This window comes from Orcinus orca, chromosome 19, assembly GCF_937001465.1.
Source record: "Orcinus orca chromosome 19, mOrcOrc1.1, whole genome shotgun sequence".
In the NCBI taxonomy this organism is placed as follows: Eukaryota; Metazoa; Chordata; class Mammalia; order Artiodactyla; family Delphinidae; genus Orcinus; species Orcinus orca.
In genome coordinates this window covers 51,372,571-51,395,312 of record NC_064577.1, presented here as the reverse complement: position 1 = coordinate 51,395,312, position 22,742 = coordinate 51,372,571, and the positions used below count along the sequence as shown (strand labels likewise).

Genomic DNA, 22,742 nt, shown 5'->3' with positions numbered 1-22,742 from the left:
GTATGTGCTCTTAATTTTGTGTGTCTGTATGTGTGCATCAAACAAATCAACATTTGCCTTACTTCACCCCATCTTGATAAATTGATACAATTATTTTGATATTCAAAAGTGTTTCTTTTGCAACAGTATATTGTGGTCAGTGGGGTCAATAAGCAGTCTTCTACTTTATTATAGAATTAATTCCTGAGAATATATTTGAAAGCCAAATGTTTGAAAGTAGATTTTTGTATAATAAAGGGTTCCATTCCCAGAAGCCTAAAAACCACTAAAGAGTCCTTAATTGTGGTTTTATAGGCACACCCTCCCCCTAATCCATTCATCAATTGATTCACATATGTTTGGAGCCGTGGAGAGTCAACCATCTCTGTTACTTTGCAGAGTATATTTATACCTATAAAATATTTAGTGGTATCTAATGGGTTGTGATTTGGAGTTTGAAAAACACTGCCTTAGATGATCATGATAATGATTTGGTCATTTCAGTTCTTTCTCTTGACAGTATGCAGTTGGCAGTAGATGTGCAGATACCAGAATGTTTTGGAGGAGTGGAAGGTGAAGCAGTTTTTATTGATACAGAGGGGAGTTTTATGGTTGATAGAGTGGTAGACCTTGCTAATGCCTGCATTCAGCACCTGCAGCTTATAGCAGGAACACATATGGGAGAAGGTAAGTTGGCAAGTGCTCTTTTTTCTGTATAATAAAAGTAATTTTCATTTGTATCCATCTCAAGCAAGAGACCATTTGGAACGTGAAGCTTAATGACCGTGTACTAGTATTAAACTCTCATACTTCTCTTACAAATTGAGAAATGCTACACCTGGGCTGGCCTTTTTGTCCCCTTTTATGGCCCTCACTTTTTACTGCAGGAGCTCTGGGACAAACCTATATTTCAATGTATGACTTCAAATCATCATGCTCTGGCCTGCCAGGTGTTAGCTAATGTTACTGGACACCTTACTGTGAGTATTAAATGTTGTGTCAATGCATTTAGTGTATATTGAATTTCATACTGGTTTTTCCAAAAACCAAGTGTGGCCTTGAAAAATCATGTCTGGAAATGTTTGGAAAATTAGGCTGATTGACCTTATGTGGCTCTGAGTAGTATGTAATTGACTTCACAACTATGTTAATTGTATTGTTAAAAGTGTTGGGAAGTTTTTCTGCGCTTATTATGTGGAAATAAAGTGTTAGATTAAAAAAGTTTTTTTTAAGGTAATTTGTTTTCTAGTTCTTGTCCTTCAGTTACTCATAAAATTAAATGGTTTCTGGTTTGACTGTTTTCTTTTGCTTTTCTTTTGCTTTATTGTATTTTATTTTTTGGATGTGCATTTTTTCTAGAAATGTTAAAAAACATAAAGCTTTTCCTAAGATGTTTGTATTCCCTTTAAATGAATATAATCAGCTGAATATTTTTATTTTCATTGTAGTACTAGGTGTCCTTTTTAACCAATGACCAGTATATCTATTGAAAGTCCTGTAAGCTATCCATGTCACAGGTGTAATTTGTAATAGTGTCTTAAGATCTTGTAAATATTGTGGATGTAGCACTGGAATATAGTTTTTAATGAGTGGTGTGTGATTAAGCTGCTGTTTTTTGGTTAAAAATGAACTGGTTAAATGTATATTTGTAATAGGAAATATTTTCTGAAATTTAATTTCTTGGTTTTTCTTTCAGCATTAAAACTTAAGTACATTTTTAAATGCAATGATTTTTAACTTGTTTCTCTCTGAAATATGTCCAGAACCAATCTGGTTATTTTAAAAAAAACAAATCTAAGGAGAGAATTTTATATCATTGTTTCTACTTAAATACCAAATTATACTGTGGCATTTAAGGGAAAAATATGCTGCTTTTCAACATTTTTCCTTTTAACTTTTAATTTGGAGTCTTATGAAAAAAACAAGAAAGAAGTTCCATTGTGTTACTTCTATTCAATGGAAGCCAATAACTAGAAATATGAAAAGATAGACATTAAAACTCTAGTTGTGTATGTGTCTAAATTTTTAGTCTAGTATGTAAGGAAACAGTGGAAAAGGTGAAAATAAGAGGTCAGGAATTATGAAATGATAGTTTGTGAAATGACAGGTAAAACTATTTTAAAATTGTTTTGTTGTTTATTTCAGAGCACCCAAAAGCTTTGCAGGATTTCACTCTTGAAAATATTCTTTCCCATATTTATTATTTTCGTTGTCGTGACTACACAGAGCTACTGGCACAAGTTTATCTGCTTCCAGACTTCCTTTCAGAACACTCAAAGGTATGGCTCAATGTTTATCAGGTTGAGGAGGCTCTCTTTTATTCCTGATTAGTTGATTGTTTTTATCATGAAAGGTGTTGGGTTTTGTCAGATGCTTTTTCGGAATCAACTGAGACGATTATGTGGCTTTTTTCGCCCATCCTATTAATCTGGTGTGTTTCATTGATTGATTTTCATATTAAACCACCTTTGCATTCCTAGGATAAATCCTGCTTGATCATGATATATAATCCTTTTAATATACTACAAGATTCATTTTCCTAGTATTTTATTGAGGATTTTTACATCTGTAATTGGTCTGTGGTTTTCTTTGCTGGTGATGTCTTTGTCTGGCTTTGGTATCAGTGTAATATTGGCTTCATAAAATGAGTTAGGAAGTTCCCTTCTCTACTTTTCAGAATACTTTGAGAAAAATTGGTGTAAATTCTTTAAACATTTTATAGAATTCACTGGTGAAGCCATCTGGTCCTGATTTTTTCTTTGTTGAAAGGCTTTTGATTACTGATCCAATCTCTTGTTATAAATCTATTCAGATTTTCTGTGTCTTCAGTCAGTTTTGGTAGTTTGTGTCTTTCAATGAGTTTGTCCATTTCATCTAGGTTATCTGATTTTTTGGCATACAAATGTTCCTTATATTCTCTTTGTTTTTTATTTCTATAAGATTAGTAGTAATGTCCTTACTTTCATTCCTGACTGGAGTGATTTGCACCTTCTCTCTTTTTCTTAGTCACTTTAGTTAAAGGCTTGTCAATTTTGTTGATCTTTTCAAAGAATCAACTTTTTTTCTTTTTCTTTTTTTTAAAAATCTCTCTCTTTTTTAAAAAACTAATTAATTAATTAATTTTATTTTTGGCTGCGTTGGGTCCTTCATAGCCGCGCGGGCTTTCTCTAGTTGTGGCGAGCAGGGGCTACTCTTCGTTGCAGTGCGTGGGCTTCTCATTGCGCTGGCTCCTCTTGCTGTGGAGCACGGGCTCTGGGCACGTGGGCTTCAGTAGTTGTGGCATGCAGGCTCAGTAGTTGTGGTGCACGGGCTTAGTTGCTCCACGGCATGTGGGATCTTCCCAGACTAGGGCTTGAACCTGTGTCCCCTGAACTGGCAGTCAGATTCTTAACCACTGCACCACCAGGGAAGTCCCTCAAAGAATCAACTTTTGATTTCAGTGATTTTTCCAATTGTTTGTCTCTTGTCTATTTTGATTATTTCCACTTTAATTTTCATTACTTTCTTCTACTTTATTTGGGATTAGTTTGCTCTTCTTTTTCTGGTTCTTTTAAGTAGAATTTTAGGATATTGGTTTGAGATCTTTATTTCTTTTTAAAAAACCATTTATTTATTTATTTGCTGCACCATGTGGCTTGTGGAATCTTAGTTCCCCAACCAGGGATTGAATCCAGGCCCTTGGCAATGAGAGTGTGCAGTCCTAACTGCTGGACTGCCAGGAAATTCCCTTTTTTTAAAAAATATAGTTGTTTAGAGCTGTACATTCTCCTCTGAGCACTGCTTTTACTGTATCCCATAAATTTTGGTATATTATTTTTTAATATTCATTTATCTTTAAGTACATTCAAATTTCCATTTTGAGTTCTTTGACTCTTTGTTTATTTAAGAGTGTGTTGGGCTTCCCTGGTGGCGCAGTTGTTGAGAGTCTGCCTGCCGATGCAGGGGACACGGGTTTGTGCCCCGGTCCGGGAAGATCCCACATGCCGCGGAGCGGCTGGGCCCATGAGCCATGGCCTCTGAGCCTGCGCGTCCAGAGCCTGTGCTCCGCAACGGGAGAGGCCACAACAGTGAGAGGCCCACGTACCGCAAAAAAAAAAAAAAAAAAAGAGTGTGTTGTTTGATTTCCACATATTTGTGAATTTTTCAAATGTCCTTTTGTTGGTTTCTAATTTTATTCCATTCTGGTCAGAGAAGATAACAATGATTCCATCTTTATAAATTTGAGACTTATTTTGTGACCTAACATCTGGTCTATGCAGGAGGACGTTCCATGTGCACTTGAGAAGAATGTGTAGTCTGCTGTTGAGTGGAGTGTTGTATGTATAGATCTGCTAATTCTAGTTGATTTATAGTGTTGTTAAGTTTTTTCTTTCCTTGTTTATCTTTTGTCCAGTTATATCCATCATTGAATATGAGCTGTTTGAAATTGCCAGTTATTACTGTAGAACTGTCTTGTTTCTTTCTTTGATTTAAAAAAAAATTTATTTTTAAAAATTATTAATTAATTAATTTTTGGCTGCATTGGGTCTCCTTTGCTGCACGCGGGCCTTCTCTAGTTGCAGCAAGTGGGGACTACTCTTCATTGAGGTGCGTGGGCTTCTCATTGCCGTGGCTTCTCTTGTTGAGGAGCACAGGCTCTAGGCATGCGGGCTTCAGTAGTTTTGGCTCGCGGACTCTAGAGCTCAGGCTCAGTAGATGTGATGCACAGGCTTAGTTGCTCCAAGGCATGTGGGATCTTCCTTGACCAGAGCTCAAACCCATGTCCCCAGCATTGGCAGGTGGATTCTTAACCACTATGCCACCAGAAAAGTCCTCTTTCTTTAATTTTATCAGTTTTTGCTTTATATATTTTAGGGCTTTGTTGTTAGGTCTCTATATATTTATAATTGTTATATCTTCTTTTTGCTTTTTTTGGCTTTCGGGATCTTAGTTCCCTGACCAGGAATTGAACCCAGGCCATGGCAGTGAAAACACCAAGTCCTAACCACCGCACCGCCAGGGAATTCCCTATAATTGTTATATCTTCTTAATGGACTGACCCTTTTATTATTATACAGTGTCCTTCTTTGTCTCTTGTAACAGTATTTGTCTTAAAGTCTCTTTTGTCTGGCCACTCCAGCTCTCTTTGGTTACTCTTTGCAGGGAATATCTTTTTCCATCCTTTCACACCTAACTTATATGTATCTTTGGACTTAAAGTGAGTTTCTTGTAGAAAGCCTACAGCTGGGTCATTTTTTAAATCCATTCTGCCAATCTCTGCCTTTTAATTGGAGAGTTTAATTCATTTACGTTTAACGTGCTTGCTCATAGGGAGGTACTTCTGCCATTTTGCTGGGTTTTTTTCTATATGTCTTATACCTTATTTCTCAATTTTTCCATTACTGCCTTCTTTTTTTTATTAGATAGTTATTTTCTAGTATACCATTTTGATTCCTTTGTTTCTTTTACTATATATTTTTTAGTTATTAGTTGCAAAATTGCTGGATCATATGGTAATTCTATGTTTAACTTTTTGAGGCCTTGCAAAACTGTTTTTCACAGTTGCTGAACCATTTTACATTCCCACCACCAATGCAGTGGTAAATGGGATTGTTTCCTTAATTTCTCTTTCTGATCTTTTGTTGTTAGTGTATAGAAATGCAACAGATTTCTGTTTATTAATTTTGTATCCTGCAACTTTACCAAATTCATTGATGAGCTCTAATTACCATTTATTTCTGGTTATAAATTATTTTCTGGGGAATTCCCTGATGGTCCAGTAGTTAGGGCTCTGTGCTCTCACTGCCAAGGGCCTGAGTTCGATCCCTGGTCAGGGAACTAAAACCCCACAAGCCATGCGGTGTGGCCGTAAATAAATAAATAAATTTCTGTATTTTCCTCAAAATATGGACCATAAGGTTGACTATTACAGAATTTTCTTGCATTTTGTTTACATCAGGATTTTTCCCTAAGAGGTTTTCATCAATTTGAACTTTGCTGAACTTATTTATCCATATCTGACCTATGCCATTATTTGGCAAAATTAAGCTACCAATAAGCACTTGATGGCTGTCCAATTCAGCAAAGAAGTTGCTCCCCTCACTGAGGAACAGGTACTGTTTTAACATAAACGCTGGTTGCTATTTTTGCTTACATTAACAAGCATGATGAAAGTGAAACAACAGAGGTGTATTTTTTTGCTGAATTGATTAGCTTCCTGTGTTACTGTTGTTGAGGAATTTGATGAATTTTTACCATTTCTGTTTTTCCTTTTTTTCTTCCCCAACCTCCTAATTTATCTCTCTCCTCCCACCTTTCCCCTTTGGTAGCCATAAGTTTGTTTTCTAAGTCTGTGAGTCTGTTTCTGTTTTGTAAATAAGTTTGTATCATTTTTTAGATTTCACATATAAGTGATACCATATGATATTTGTCTGTCTGGCTTACTTAGTATGGTAATCTTTAGGTCTATTCATGTTGCTGCAAATGGCATTATTTGATTCTTTTTTATGGCTGAGTAATATTCCATTGTATATATGTACCACATCTTCTTTATCCATTCATCTGTTGATGGATATTTAGGTCGCTTCCATGTCCTGGTTATTGTAAATACTGCTCCAGTGAACATTTGGTGCATGTAAATATCTTTTTGAATTTTGGTTTTCTCCAGATTTATGCCCAGGAGTGCAATTGCTGGATCATATGGTAGCTCTATTTTTAGTTTTTTGAGGAACCTCCATATTGTTCTCCATAGTGCCTGTAACAATTTACATTCCCACCAACAGTGTAGGAGTGTTCCCTTTTCTCCACACCCTCTCCATCATTTATTGTTTGTAGATTTTTTGATGATGGCCATTCTGACTGGTGTGAGGTGATACCTCACTGTAGTTTTGATTTGCATTTTTCCAATAATTAGCTATGTTGAGCATCTTTTCATGTGTTTGTTGGCCATCTGTATGTCTTCTTTGGAGAAATGTCTGTTTAGGTCTTCTGCCCATTTTTTGATTGGGTTGTTTGTTTTTTTGATACTGAGCTGCTTGTAAATTGTGGAGATTAATCTCGTCTGTTGCTTCATTTGCAAATATTTTCTCCCATACTGAGGGTTGTCTTTTTGTCTTGTTTATGGTTTACTTTGCTGTGCAAAAGCGTTTAAGTTTCATTAGGTCCCATTCGTTTATTTTTGTTTTTATTTTCGTTACTCTAGGAAGTGGGTCAAAAAAGATCTTGCTGTGATTTATGTCAAAGAGCGTTCTGCCTATGTTTTCCTCTAAGAGTTTGATAGTGTCTGGCGTTACATTTAGGTCTTTAATCCATTTTGAGTTTATTTTTGTGTATGGTGTTCATTCTTTTTCATGTAGCTGTCCAGTTTTCCCAGCACCACTTACTGAGGATTTTTCCCTAAGAGGTAAAAAGACCAGAAATCTAGATGACTGGTTGTGACAGGAAGTACGTTCTTAAGTGCTTCTCACAATTTTTATGTTCTTATATTCTTTCTTTATGGGGTCTTTTTTTTTTTTTTTTTTTTGTGGTACTTGGGCCTCTCACTGTGGTGGCCTCTCCCATTGCGGAGCACAGGCTCTGGACGTGCAGGCTCAGCGGCTATGGCTCACGGGCCCAGCCACTCCGCGGCATCTCCCGGACCGGGGCACGAACCCATGTCCCCTGCATCAGCAGACGGACCTTCAACCACTGCGCCACCAGGGAAGCCCTATGGGGTCTTTATTGAGCCTTATTTTGTGAAAATGGAAAATATGGTTATTTTGCTGACATTACAGTATTTTGATACATCCTCAGTTTTTTCATTTTTCTACACTGAACAATTTATCTGTGATATGGGAAAGACCTCATATCTCTAATAAACCACTCTTAGTGTCAGTGAATAGTAAGAAAAGAAGGAATATCAAATGGAGTCATCCCATGATCCATTTACCCAAAATTTCTTCTTTGTTAGTTGCACAAAGGAAAGAACTGCTGGCAGAAGGGAATTACACTACACAAAATGTTTCTGAAACATAAAGAGTTTAAAACTCTCTTGGATTCCTAATTTTTATTTTAAAAACTTCACTTTGGAGGGAATTCCCTTCCAGTGGTTAGGACTCTGCATTTCCACTGCAGTGGGCATGAGTTTGATCCCTGGTCGAGGGGAGCTAAGTTTCCTACAAGCCACAGGGCATGACCAAAATAAAAATTCACGCTGGTAACTTCTTTTCTTTAAGATTTTTTTTCTTGATGTGGACCATTTTTATTTTATTTTATTTTATTTATTTATTTAAATGGTTCTTTTCTCATTTTTTAAAAGATTTTTATTATTTATGGCTGCGTTGAGTCTTCATTGCTGCATGCGGGCTTTCTCTCGTTGCAGTGAGTGGGGGCTACTCTTCGTTGCGGTGTGTGGGCTTCTTGTTGCGGTGGCTTCTCTTGTTGCAGAGCACAGGCTGTAGATGCGCAGGCTTCAGTAGTTGTGGCTCTGGGTCTCTAGAGCACAGACTCAGTAGTTGTGGCACACGGGCTTAGTTGCTCCGCGGCATGTGGGATATTCCCGGACCAGGGCTCGAACCCATGTCCCCTGCATTGGTAGGTGGATTTTTAACCACTGCACCACCAGGGAAGTCCCTGATATGTACCACTTTTAAAGTCTTTATTGAATTTGTTTCAACATTGCTTCTGTTTTATATTTTGGTTTTTTGGCCGCGAGGCATGTGGGATCTTAGCTTCCCGACCAGGGATCAAACCTGCACCCCCTGCATTGAAAGATGAAGTCTTAACTACTGGACTGCAAGGGAAGTCCCATGTTGGTGACTTTTTAAGTTCAGCTTTTATGAGTTGAATGACAGTGCTTGTTTTTTGGTTTTTGTTTGTTTGTTTGTTTGACAATGCTTGTTTTATTCTACCCACTCAAACTCTGTACTTCATCGACTTTCTGTCATTCGGTATAATCTGCCTTTTTGAGAGACCAAGGAAACTCACCAGAGAATATTCAGGAGCTTGCTCCCTAAACTTGGAGAAAAGCCATGAGTGTGACAGTTACCACTTAACAGAACGTCCAGATCTTTGTATTTCAGCCACTTTCAGTAAAATCTGTACTGTAGAGAGGAAAACAGCCTATTTCTATTCTTGCATTATAGGTTAGGCTGTATAGCTCCTCTGGTTTGAGCAGAGAGGTCCTTGGATGCCCTAGATATTTGGGACTCGTCGCAAATACCCTAGGACCAAAACTTGCAATTATATAGTGTTTTCCCGTGGAGTATTTTTCTTCTTTTGATTTGAGTTAATGATCATTCCTAGTTATTGGATTCATTTTCCAAAAGTAGAAGCATATTTCCTCATTTTTTTGTGTAGTTCACAATGCAATGGATACAGACAGAACACTTAAAAAAAATTTATTGAAGTATTGGTGATTTACAGTGTCTTGTTAATTTCTGCGGTACAGCAAAGTGATGCTTCGCTCCTTCACCCCCCTCCCCCTTGGCAACCACAAGTCTGTTCTCTACAGACACAACACATTTTTAAGGTCAATCTGATTATGACATTTTTTTCCCATCGCTTTATTAAAAGTCTAGACAACCAGCAAAACAAATCAAGTCCTGATCTGTAACTGATTTGCTTGCTGATTTCCATGTAGTAAATACTGCTATCGGGCTTCCCTGGTGGCGCAGTGGTTGAGAGTCCGCCTGCCGATGCAGGGGACACGGGTTCGTGCCCCGGTCCGGGAAGATCCCACATGCCGCGGAGCGGCTGGGCCCATGAGCCATGGCCTCTGGACCTGCGCGTCCGGAGCCTGTGCTCCGCAACGGGAGAGGCCCACATACCGCAAAAAAAAAAAAAAAAAAAAACACACACGAAAATACTCCTATCATGGCTGGTATCATGTATGATGTCATTGGACATGGAGTAGAGAAGAAACAATGCACATCATTATGTAATGTTTGCACTATAAAGGTAAAATAGATGTAAATAACCTTAAAAGCATAGATAATAGTAAAATGTAGTAGGAATGAGTTTTCAGTATTTATTATCCATATTTTAATGTATATAGCTTAATTTTACTAATGACTGTATTTAATGATGGATTTGTAAAATTTCTAAAAATTTAGCACCTGGCTCAGGAGCTTGTAGGATTTGGCCTCAGCACACCACTGATTCTTTCTGATGTAATTTCCTCCTGTTCCCCCTCACTACTTTTTTTCTGACCCTTTAAACATGCCAAACTTGTTTGTGTCTTAGGGCCTTTGCCCTTCCGCATCCTTGTATGTGGGTTGTCTTTCCCTCCTAGAGGTTCTTATCCAGGACTCAGTTCTATTGAGTCCTTACGGATGCCTTCCTTACATCTAGTCTAAGTTAGCTTCCCTCTACCCCTTCACCTACTTATTCTTTGTCATTTCACCCAGTTTTAGTTTCTTTTTTGCTCCTATCATCATCAGAAGTTATCTTATTCAGAGCTTCTGAGTTGGTGAACCCGTTGGGGTGCTAGGAGAATGGCTCTCGGAGAGAACATGGAAGCTCCGTGTCCCTTCCCCATACCTTCTCTATGCATCTCTTCCATCTGGCTGTTCCTGAGTTATATCCTTCTTTTTTTTTTTTTTTAATTGAAGTGTAGTTGATTTACAATGTTGTGTTAGTTTCTGGTATACAGCAAAGTGATTTGGTTATACATATATACGCATATTCTTTTTCATATTTTTTTTCCATTGTACTTTATCACAGGCTATTGAATATAGTTCCCTGTTCTGTACAATAGGACCTTGTTGTTTATCTATTTTATATATAGTAGTTTGTACCTGCTAATCCCAAACTGCTAATTTATCCCTCCCCCATCCCCTTTCCTCTTTAGTAACTACAAGTTTGTTTTCTATGTCTGTGAGTCTGTTTCTGTTTTGTAAATAAGTTCACTTGTGTCATATTTTAGATTCCACAGGTAAGTGATATCATATGTATTTGTGTTTCTCTTTCTGACTTATTTCACTTAGTATGATAATCTCTAGGTCCATCCATGTTGCTGCACATGGCACTATTTCATTCATCTTTATGGCTGACTAGTATTCCATTGTGTATATATACCACAGTTTCTTTATCCCTTCATCTGTTGATGGACATTTAGGTTGCTTGCATGTCTTGGCTACTGTGAATAGTGCTGCTATGAACATTGGGGTACATGTATCTTTTGAATTATAGTTTTCTCCAGATATATGCCTAGGAGTGGGATAGCTGGATCCTATGGCACTGAGTTATATCCTTTTATAATAAACTTGTAATTCATTGAGTAAAAAAAAAAGAAATTATCTTATTCATATATTTGTTTGCACATTAATTGTCCCTTACTTCACTAGAACGTAAGCTCCAAGAGAACAGGGATCTTATTTCTTGTTCCCCAATGCCTGGAACAGTGACTAGCATATAGTAGGTGTCAATAAATATTTGTTGAATGAAGGAATGAATAAAAGATATAAAAATGTCTTACTAAAACAGTGCTTCACAAAAGCTTGTTCTTTAGCTTAGTCCTTATTAGGTAGAAAAATATATATAATCTTATAGTATTTTGTTTGTTTACATTTAGATTAATTTCCAGATTCTATTTGTTCTTGGATCTTAGGTTATATATTATACTAACTTCACCATAAGAGCCATTATTTAGATCAGATTAGAAATGAAACTGTCATGAAAATGTTTATCATCTGTAAGTGAACTTTCTTGATTAGAATTCAAGACAAACCTGCCTCTTCCTGAACTCTATCTTATGACAGATTCTGTAATGGTTAGTTGCCCTATAGTATGTTTTAAATTAAGAAGAAAAAGTATATCAAAAATTAAGCTTTTGAAAAAAAAACAAAAAAAAAGAAAACGGAAGGGCTTCCCTGGTGGCGCAATGGTTGAGAGTTCACCCGCTGATGCAGGGGACACGGGTTCGTGCCCCAGTCCGGGAAGATCCCACATGCCGCGGAGTGGCTGCGCCCGTGAGCCATGGCTGCTGAGCCTGTGCGTCTGGAGCCTGTTGCTCCGCAACGGGAGAGTCCACAACGGTGAGAGGCCCATGTACTGCAAAAAGAAAAAAAAAATTAAGCTTTTGAAAAAGGTTTTATAATTTAATATTTGAGCGTTTGGTTTTTTTTTTCAACATAAAAAGAACCCTGAAGGTAAAATTGACATTTAGTTGAGAAATTGGTTTTGCTAAGATTTCAAGTGCTTTTCATCAGTACACCTCTGTAAAGACTGGGTGTAGTGGCAAATTGCAAGAAAATTGTAATTGCCCCTTTTTCTTTTGTTGAATTACTTTTTTAAGATGATAAATTATCAAACCAGAGTACATTTTAACTTTTGGTGACTAGTGCAGAAAGCATTGAACAGATTTATACCTGACCAAAATGAAGCCTTTGGAGAGTTGGAAATAGAACCCTGGATTTTAAGGTTTTTTGTTTTTTGTTTTCCTGTGATGGACTCTGCTTTTTGGTTGCCATTTATTATTTTATTTTAAATACCAAACCTAATATCATTATCTCTTCTTTATTTAGGTTCGATTAGTGATAGTGGATGGTATTGCTTTTCCTTTTCGTCATGACCTAGATGACCTATCTCTTCGTACTCGGTTACTAAATGGCCTAGCGCAGCAAATGATCAGCCTTGCAAATAACCACAGATTAGCTGTAAGTATTACTACTAAAGGGAGTTTTATTATAAAGTCAAGATTATATAAAATGTTAAAGTCTAGGGAATTCCCTGGCAGTCTAGTGGTTAGGATTTCATGCTTCCACTGAAGGGGGCACAGATTTGATCCCTGGTCAGGGAACTAAGATCCCGCATGCCACACGCACGACCAAATATAAATAAATAAAAGTAAAAAAATAAAATGTTACAGTCTAGAAACAGCAAAAATAGAATTTGCTTGACTAAAAGCAAATAATATAGATATACAGTTCTGAATGTAGTTTTGTTTTGGTTTGGTTTCTATAAAAAATATTAAATCCAGTCATAAGTTTTCCTGGCAAATGAAAAGCATAATCAAGATGCCATGTTATAAAAATGGACTTTGATAAAGAAATGCCATCTTTGATAATTGCATTGTTTTCTTTGTAACATACTTGACGTTTTTCAGGTGAGCTCTTCCAACATCCCCATTTTTCTTTTACTCTTGAGTCTTTGATTATTACGTAGTGTATAATCACAGACTCAGATAGAAAAATTACATAGTGTAAACAACCTAGATGTTTAGAGGTGGAGCTAATGCTTCTAGATTTGTAGTGTGAGGAGAGACATAAAGATAAGTTCAGAAGTAAAGAGATAAAAGGAGTGAGGTAGGGGATTCCCTGGTGGTCCAGTGGTTAGGACTCTGCACTTCCACTGCAGTGGGTGCGAATTCGATCCCTGGTCGGGGAACTGAGATCCTGCGTGCTGTGTGTTTGTGGCCAAAAAAAACCAAAACAAAAACAAAAAAAGGAGTGAGGTAAAAACTTTTTTTTATTGCCTGTTTTCACTTCTCTCTTTGCAATCTCATCCTACCACTGACACAAATATACACACTTGTCTGGGAGGGAGATGGGAGAAGATCAAACTGCTTACCTTGATTTTCTTGTCTTCACCGCCAATTAGAGTCCTTTGCACAAGGCTGTAATACATCATATGTAAATAACTCCTCAATAAAATAATTTCAAAACATACTTTTTTCTTTTGAGTTTTTAGATTTTTTTTTGCCATATGCTGAAAACATAGTGTCCTGTCTTTGAATTATTTCTTGGCATTAATTTGTAATTTAGCATTCTGTTAATATCAGTGAAGAGTCCCCAGTAGGGGGCACTCAAGGCTAATGGGTTGCATAGTTCCTTAGGTTTTTGTTTTTTAACAGAAATAGCTTCATCTTTTCTGATTAAAAAAGTAATCTAGGGAGTTCCCTGGTGGTCTAGTGGTTAGGATTCCAGGCTTTCACTGCCATGGCCTGGGTTCAATCCCTGATTGGGGAACTGATATCCTGCAAGCTGTGCTGCACGGCTCAGCCAAAAAAGAAAAAAAGTAATCTACATAACAACATGGAATACTATGCAGTGTTTAAGAAGAGTAATGTAAATATACATGCACTAACATGGAAGAAGATATATCCAGATATATGAGTAAGTGAAAAAATTCAACTTACATAATAATATATTTAGTGTGATCCCAATTTTTTTTTTTTTTTTTTTTTGGCGGTACACAGGCCTCTCACTGTTGTGGCCTCTCCCGTTGCGGAGCACAGGCTCCTGACACGCAGGCTCAGCGGCCAGGGCTCACGGGCCTAGCCGCTCCGCGGCATGTGGGATCTTCCCGGACCGAGGCACAAACCCGTGTCCCCTGCATTGGCAGGCAGACTCTCAACCACTGCGGCACCAGGGAAGCCCTGTGATCCCAATTTTTGAAGAAAACAGAAGTTATATATGTACATTTATATTTATACATATGAAGAAAAAGATCTGAAAGGACCAAAACATTTACAGTAGCTACTTCTAGAGGTAGGACTTTGTGGGTTGAGTGTATATTTTCTCCTCTTAGTTTAAAATTCTTCTTTACTTGATTTTTAATTTCCCAGTTAGCATCTATAGAAGCATGTATGACCTTTGCTAATAAGTACATTTTACAATTTTAAGTTATATTTGCTTGCTGTAAAAAAAGTTTTAAGCAATCAAAAGTGTAGAAAGTAAGCAATTATATTATCTATTACCCAGAGTTGATTATTGTTGAGTTTGTTGTATATATTTTTCCAAACTTATTCTGTGTAAACATATACATATTTTTTAAGTGAAATCATATTAAAATCAATCAAACAAACAGTTGTTTTTTACTTAATATACTATGAACCTCTTCCCATACATACTACTTTATAAATGTACCTTACCTTAACATCTATATAGTATACTACTGTATGGTTGTGGCATAGTTTTTTAACCACCTCTCTCTCTATTGATCGTCTTTAAAGTTGGCTCCAGTGTTTCACCATGTAAAACACCATGTAAAACACTGGAGTCAACAACTTTATATATGCTTCTTTGTCCGTGTGTCCAGTCATTTCTGAAAGTATTAAGCCAGTGAGATATCCCTATTTTTAAACCTTTTGTAATATATTATCAAATTGCCCTCAGAAAGCGTATCCCAAAGTATATTCTCTACAACAATGAACGGGAATCCTTTCTTTTTTTTTTTTTTAGTTCAGTGGGGAAAAGATAGAATTTTATTTATTTTGTTGATTTGAATAGTATAAAGAACTCCCATATAACCTTTCCCAAGGTTTGCTTTTTCATTCTTATTCTCTCTCCCCACTCTCTTTCTATACATACACAAACACACACACAGAGTTTATGTATATATTTTTCTGAACACTTTGAAAAGAGTTGCATATATCATATCCTTTTATCTGATAATATTCAGTGTGTATTTCCTAAGAACAAGAAATATTCTCATATGTGTCCACAGTATAGTTATCAAATGTAGGAAATTTAATATTGATACAGCACTTTAGTATATAATCCATATTCCTGTTCTGTCAATTATCCCAACGATGTCCTTCACAGCAAATTTTTCCCGTTCTTTTTGCCAACTGGAATCGCATATTGCCTTTAGATGTTGTATCTCTTTAGTTGCCTTTCTTTGTTTTTGTGACATTGCTGTATTGAAGAATAGAAGCCAGTGATTTTAGAGATTATCTCTTAATTTTGGGTTTCTGTGGGGACTTCCCTGGCCGTCCAGTGGTTAAGACTCCACGCTCCCAATGCAGGGGCACGGACGGGTTCAATCCCTGGTTGGGGAACTAAGATCCCACATGCCACATGGCTTGGCAAAAAAAAAAAAAAGTTACAATTTTGGGTTTCTGTGATGTTTCCTCTTGATTAGATTCCAATTATACTTTTTTTCTAAAATAGAAGATAGACTTTTTTTTTGAGATATTTTGATTTACAATATTATGTTAATTTCATGTGTATAACATGCATGAGAATTCTTGTTTTCCCACTTCTTTACCAACTTTGAGTCTTTTAAGTCTTTGCAGACTGATATGGAGGGAGTCCTTCTAGAGATGCATTTATTTGATTATTATCAGAAAAAAATTTAACAGCTCTATTAGATATAATTAACATAGCATAAAATTAACCCTTTTAAATCATAGTTCAGTGCTTTTTAGTATATTTGCAGAGTTGTGCAACCATCACAGCTATCTAATTTTAGAAAATTTCCGTCACCCCCAGAAAGAACTCCCTTACCCATTAACCATCATTCCCCATTGCACCCTCCCTTCAGCCACTAACAACCACTAGTCTGCTTTCTGTCTCTATGGATTTGTCTTTTTGGATATTTTATATAAATAGAATCATACAATATGTGGTCTTTTATGTCTGGCTGCTTCTTTTTTTTTCTTTTTGCTGTATGAGGGCCTCTCACTGTTGTGGCCTCTCCCGTTGTGGAGCGCAGGCTCAGCGGCCATGGCCCGTGGGCCCAGCCGCTCTGCGGCATGTGGGATCTTCCCGGACCGGGGCATGAACCCATGTCCCCTGCATCGGCAGGCAGACTCTCAACCACTGCACCACCAGGGAAGCCCACAGAAGTATTTTTAAAGCAGTGAAGTTTATAATTTTAAAGTGATTATTACTTCACTATTTTTTTTAATTAATTAATTTATTTATTTTTGGCTGCGTTGGGTCTTCCTTGCTACGCGCGGACTTTCTCTAATTGCGTTGCTGTTCGTGGACTTCTCATTGCGGTGGCTTCTCCCGTTGTGGAGCACCAGCTCTAGGCGTGCAGGCTCAGTAGTTGTGGCGCTCGGGCCTAGTTGCTCCGTGGTATGTGGGATCTTCCCAGACCAGGGCTCGGACCCTTGTTCCCTGCATTGGCATGCAGATTCTTAACCACTGCGCCACCAGGGAAGTCCCCACTTCACTATTTTAAGACCCATTCTTTTTTAATTTTTTTGGCCGTGCTGCGCAGCTTGCGGGATCTCAATTCCCCGACCAGGGATTGAACCCCGGGCCATGGCAGTGAAAGCCCATAATCCTATCCACTAGTCCACTAGGGAACTCCCAAGACTCATTCTTTAGGAGCTTGGAGTAATCACACAGTAATTTTCATTTATGTCATGGTAAACCCAACATTTTTGCAGAAATACTGTTAATTATAAGTATATGCTAACAATGCAAATTCTTATTTTGGGATGTTGAACAACTAGTAAGCCAGTATGTCTATTTACAATTTCCTCAAGATGTGTAATGGATAATGTGTAAGATGTGTAATATTCTCTAAGCCAATGCTGTCTGGTAGAGCTTTCTACAAAGAAGAAAATGCTCAGGACTTCCCTGGTGACACAGTAGTTTAGAATCCACCTGCCAATGCAGGGTACACGGGTTTGATCCCTGGCGTGAGAAGATCCCACATGTCATGGAGCAACTAAGCCTGTGCACCACAACTACTGAGCCTGTGCTCTAGAACCCACAAGCCACAACTACTGAGCCCACGTGCCGCAACTACTGAAGCCTGCGCGCGTAGAGCCTGTGCTCTGCAACAGGAGAAACCACCGCAATGAGAAGCCCACCTACCACAATGAGGAGTAGCCCCCGCTCGCTGCAACGAGAGAAAGCCTGAACACAGCAACAAAGACCCAATGCAGCCAAAAAAAGAAAAAAAGATGAAAATGCTCAGTCTGATATAGTAGTTCCATGGGTGTTGAGCACTTGAAATGTGGCTAATGCTGCAGAGGAAGTGAATTTCTAGTTTTAATTAGTTTTAAAAAGCTATATGTGGCTCATGGCTGCAGAATTGAATAGTGCACCTTTAACCAAAAAGTGTTGGTGTAAGTAAATATCCCAGTTGCTAAAGATTAAACACTTGATAGTGTGTAAAGAGTATTGTTCAACATGTTGTGGATGCCAGTAAGACATATATTTTAGTGAATTACCAATTTAAATTCCTGCTTAGCTTGTTCTGAGATGCCTGGAATAAGGTAACACATGGGAAAACCACTATGGCACTTAAGGGGAGAGGAACTAAGAGGAAGTGCTGTCATCCAGTTTGTGCTTGACTGAGATCTAGATGGATCACAGATTTCTCCTTCGTAGATAAACAGAAACTTTAGGGTGTTGACCACTGTGGTGGGAACAGCCAAACAGCCTTTTCTTTTCAGTTTTCTTAAGAAATAGATGACTTTTTTAGAGTAGGTATCTTTTCTTATTGCTTTTCTTAGAAGTTCTTTATCAGTTTCAGCTTGAAGTAGTATCTGTCTTATTTCTGGAGGGAAGATCTGTATTGGAACAATATTTAAAATAACCATTTCTGGAGAATTTTAGATGAGAAGGTGCCAGATAATCTGACTTTTACTATATTAAGGTAGCCTTAAACACTTTCTTTATCTCTACTCTAAAATTACTATCTTTCGGTACTTCCCTGGAGGTCCAGTGGTTAAGACTTCATGCTTCCACTGCAGGGGGCACGAATTCGATCCCTGGTTGAGGAACTAAGATCCCGCATGCCATGCGGTGCGGCCAAAGAATAAGTAAATAAAATAAAATTACTGTCTTTCTAAACATGGAATCTTTTCTATAGGCCACTATCTAATCCAAAAGAATTAGCAATATTTTTAGCCTTGAGGGCATCTGTGAGTAAGGCAACACCTATATCTCTATTACCAGCAGACTAGCATAGTCATAATTTTTGGGTCAGTTGATCTGTTACTGGGTTTTATCTTTTCCCAGTTCTTCTATTATACTGTGCTCTGTTTATGATTTTAGATCTCTTCTCATAATTCTTTGCCTCAGTTTTTTTTTCTGTAAAATCATAAATGGTAATACTGTCTCTCCCCTAAAAGTATAAACATTGAGTTATTTATTAAGGATTTTATATTCCTTTGAGTAAATATATTCTAGAGAGACAACAGTGGTAAAGAACACAGATTCCCATGTTTCCTGTGCTCCTAGTTATGAAGTTTTTACACATGGTCTCTTTAGATCTTTATGTATTATCTACTATATTTTTTTTCTTCCATTATCACAATAAGAACTTCTTTGTTCTAGTCTGTTAAAAATGTTTTATATTCAGTAGAATCATGTATTCAGATAATTTTACTCATTTTTATGGGTAATATCTAAAAAAATATGAGAGAAGTTTTCATTACCTACATATATCTTTCTTTAAATTAGATTATATTCAGAATACTAAAATCACGTGACTATTTACTTGATAAATTTGGGAGGAGACTCACCTAATTTTCTCACATTTTGTTTTTGTAGGTAATTTTAACCAATCAGATGACAACAAAGATTGATAAAAATCAGGCCTTGCTGGTTCCTGCACTGGGTAGGCAATTAATCAAATAAACATTTTTAGTTAAATACATTTTTTTCTACCTCTTTCATTTGATGCTTGTTGAGTACTGTAAGCTCCATGAAAGTAGAGAAGACTGTCTTATTCACTGATAAATCTTAGTGTGGAGCACAGTGCCTTTAGATACTGACTCATCCTTTCAGTTGTTTAACATTTATTGAGCATCTACTCTCTGGCAACTCTTGTGTCAGGTACTTAGCATATAAATATTCATAAGATGACTCCCTCAGAAAGCGCAGTCTTAGGAGGAGTGGTGAATCCATTTAAATACAAATCAAAGTGTAATGAATAGGCTTATGACTCTAACCTTACTCGTGGCTTTGTTAGAACACAGTGCTTCAAGGTTTATTTGTGCTAAAATCTTTAAGAATATTCTGTCAGAGCTTTTGCTTTTCTTCTGGTGGTCTGAAATACGTTAGTAAGCCTGATGATAAGGAAGATTGACAAATATGTTGACTCAAACTACAAAGTTTTCTAAAAGCAAATAGAGGATAGTGATAATGATCTGCAGTATTGCCACAGATAGGTGAAAATCTATTAATCTCAGGATGTTACCCATGTACCAGGTTTTTTGAAACCAGATATACTTTTGTTATGTTAAATTAAGCAAAGTAAAACTGTATTTGGTCAGAGGCATTCTGAGAGACTTATAACTCAGTCAGTTACCATGTTCTTTTTCCCTCAGGGGAAAGTTGGGGGCATGCTGCTACAATACGACTAATCTTTCATTGGGACCAGAAGCGAAGGTCAGTATAGAAATAAGTTAAAAATTCTGAGTATTGGGTTAATTACACTGAGCATTTATCAGTTTCTTAGAGCTAGTCCAGTGGATGAGATCTATAGTGCCCCATGAACTAAAGCTTTTGTTGCCTTCATTACCTAGAGCAAACATAGAAACATGTTGTTATACTGCACATTTAACTACCTAGGAAATTCTTCGGAATATTGAAATGATGGGGTGCTCCTGAAATGAGTAGGTGGCCAAAGAATGCTACCTTCTAAAGCTCTTTGAAATCAAGTACCATTTATTAACCATGCAGAGGGAGGTAGGTACTCTGTGTTCCTGGAAGGGATTGAAAGAAGAGTAAAATCAGGACAAAAGGAAAACTTTTGAGGTTAGCTTTAGGTTATGTGGAAAATAGGATGGTTTTTCTTAGTTTGTTAATATATTTCCTGTGTGAAATTGTGTCTGTTTTTGTTTTCTTTTATATTTTCCTGTCCTACTTTTATTATCCAGTTACTTACTTGCCTTTCACAAGTATTGTTCTTTAAAATAAAACTGTGGCAGCATGAAACCTTTGTTTTTAAAGCTGCTGAGCAAGTGAACAAACCACCTTTCATTTTTTTTAAATAGGCAATTGAAAGCCGTGGAGTCTTTTATTCTATACTTCTAGAAATGTCAGATTTATGCCAACATCTCTGCTTTCAAGTTAATTGGTATAACCTAGAGAACTTGGTTTGGAAATACTCCAATAAAATAGGGAAATTGAGACAGCATGTGGGCAAAAATGGAAAAAAGGATTGCTTAAAGACATATTGGGTCTGGTCAGAGATACTATCTATTTCTTTTTCTGCATTTCTTCATTCTTGCACAAAGTGAAAAAAATCAAGCCTGACCAAGTTAGGTTTTACTGACCCTGAGCTCATAGCTGACCCTATTATATTTGTATACATCTTTTATAACTAGTTCATGCAGTTTGTGTCTCTTTTAAAGCTGGCATTTCCAAAGACCTCAGGTAACTTTTTTCCCCCATAATACATAGTGCTTTACATTCAACTCCCATCCCTCCAATTCTGTAAATAAGTCATTGTGTACTGGATTCACAAAAGCAATTCTTTTCTCAGCAACAAACCGTATTGTAAAGATTGGCAGCAGTTCTCCAGATGAGAGTCTTTTGAACATATCGCTTATATTTTCCCAGATTTAGGTTTCTGGAAAGCACATCCCACTATTTAAATGTTATTAGAAGTTCCCCTTGAGCTAGTATACAGTAGTATTCTTCCACTATTATTCTAGTATTACATACTCACTAATAGAATACATCTAAGAAGTGAGAAAAATAATAGGAGCAGAGAAAGATGTTTCTTTCATCTTTTTATGCATTCGTCAGAAGGAGAAGTTTGCTGCCTTTGTCAAATTCTAGAAGTTAGCATTGGTTAGGCACCCATGAGATCAGAAAACCATTTTATGACTTCACCTTCTTACTAATCTTTCCCAAGAAATTAGTGGCGTAGAACACTGACATTGAATAGATAGATTTAGGGGAAATGTGCTGTTCTATGAATTTTTACCTGTATTCCATACTATCATTTTAATAAGTGCCTGCTTGTGCTAGGTATTTAACTGGGCACCTTGTATACAACCTTTCATATAATCCCTTCAATAACTATTTAAAAAAAATTAAATATAGTTGATATACACTATTATGGAAGTTACAGGTATACAGTATAGTGATTCACAATTTTTAAAGGTTATGCTCCATTTATAGTTATTATAAAATATTGGCTATATTTGCTGTGTTGTACAGTGTATCCTTGTAGCTTATTTTATACATAGTAGTTTGTACCTCTTAATCCCCTACTCCTGTATTGCCCCCTCCTTCTCCCCACTGGTAACCACTAATTTATTTTCTATATCTGTGAGTCCTTCAGTAACTCTTAGAAAACGCTGTACCAATTATCACTAGCAGTGAGAAGATCAAGGCACAGAAAGATTAAAAAGTAGTAAATAATAGCTACCATTTTTTGAATATTTATTAACTGTTCTTTATTATGCTAAGTGCTCTGTGTATGTATATGTATAATTTCATTTTATTTTCCAAATAACTATGAAATAGGTAGTAGTATCCACATTTTTTAGCTGACTTTATAATAGAGTCCATTCCTTTTCTCCTATAATTGCTGTTTCTAGAATGTTATTATATTATTGCATTGATTGCCAGCGAATCTGAAGGTATAGCTCTTATCCTCCTTTTTAGGTAAAAACCTTTTTCTCCAAACTGCTTTTTTTCCTAGGCTGTAGATATATGATAAGTAATGTACATACTTTATAGAATCAGAATAAGTTGACCTCATTTAATAAAATCAACATAGTTTTGTTCTTCATTGTTTGAAATCTGATATCTTTAAGTTATTAAAGTTGTATGAAATCTTGTATGTGTTTTAAAATTTAGTTTATCTTGAAAGGATGGAAATAGAAACTCATGCTGGGGGAAAATAGTTATAAAAATGAACACTTATAGTTTGAGCAGAAAGCTAAAGACCTTGACTAGCCAAATTTACATGGAGAATTGAATTTAAGTGTTCCGCCTCATGCCCCAGTCCCCATCTTCACTAGAAACGCCTGATTTTTACCCTTTGGTTAATAATGGAATAACATTCCAATAGTTATTAAGAGAAATACTTTTGTCTCTGTCCGGTACGTTGTGTGGGTTTTCCTCCAGTTTGCATATTCATGATAAGATGAGGCC

At 36.8% G+C, this 22,742-nt stretch overlaps 1 protein-coding gene across 6 annotated transcripts in view; it reads left to right on the top strand.

Annotated features, from left to right (window-relative positions):
* Positions 1-22,742, top strand: part of RAD51C (RAD51 paralog C) — a 52,324-nt gene that overhangs the window by 2,390 nt on the left and 27,192 nt on the right. For 5 of the 6 annotated variants that reach the window (XM_049702337.1, XM_049702338.1, XM_049702339.1 and 2 more), the window contains exons 3-7: positions 500-666; positions 2,125-2,258; positions 12,462-12,593; positions 19,179-19,245; positions 19,958-20,018. In XM_049702337.1, coding sequence (XP_049558294.1) covers positions 500-666; positions 2,125-2,258; positions 12,462-12,593; positions 19,179-19,245; positions 19,958-20,018 — 561 coding nt within the window. The remainder of the gene's footprint in view (positions 1-499; positions 667-2,124; positions 2,259-12,461; positions 12,594-19,178; positions 19,246-19,957; positions 20,019-22,742) is intronic. The other variant, XM_033431677.2, reaches the window with a different exon arrangement.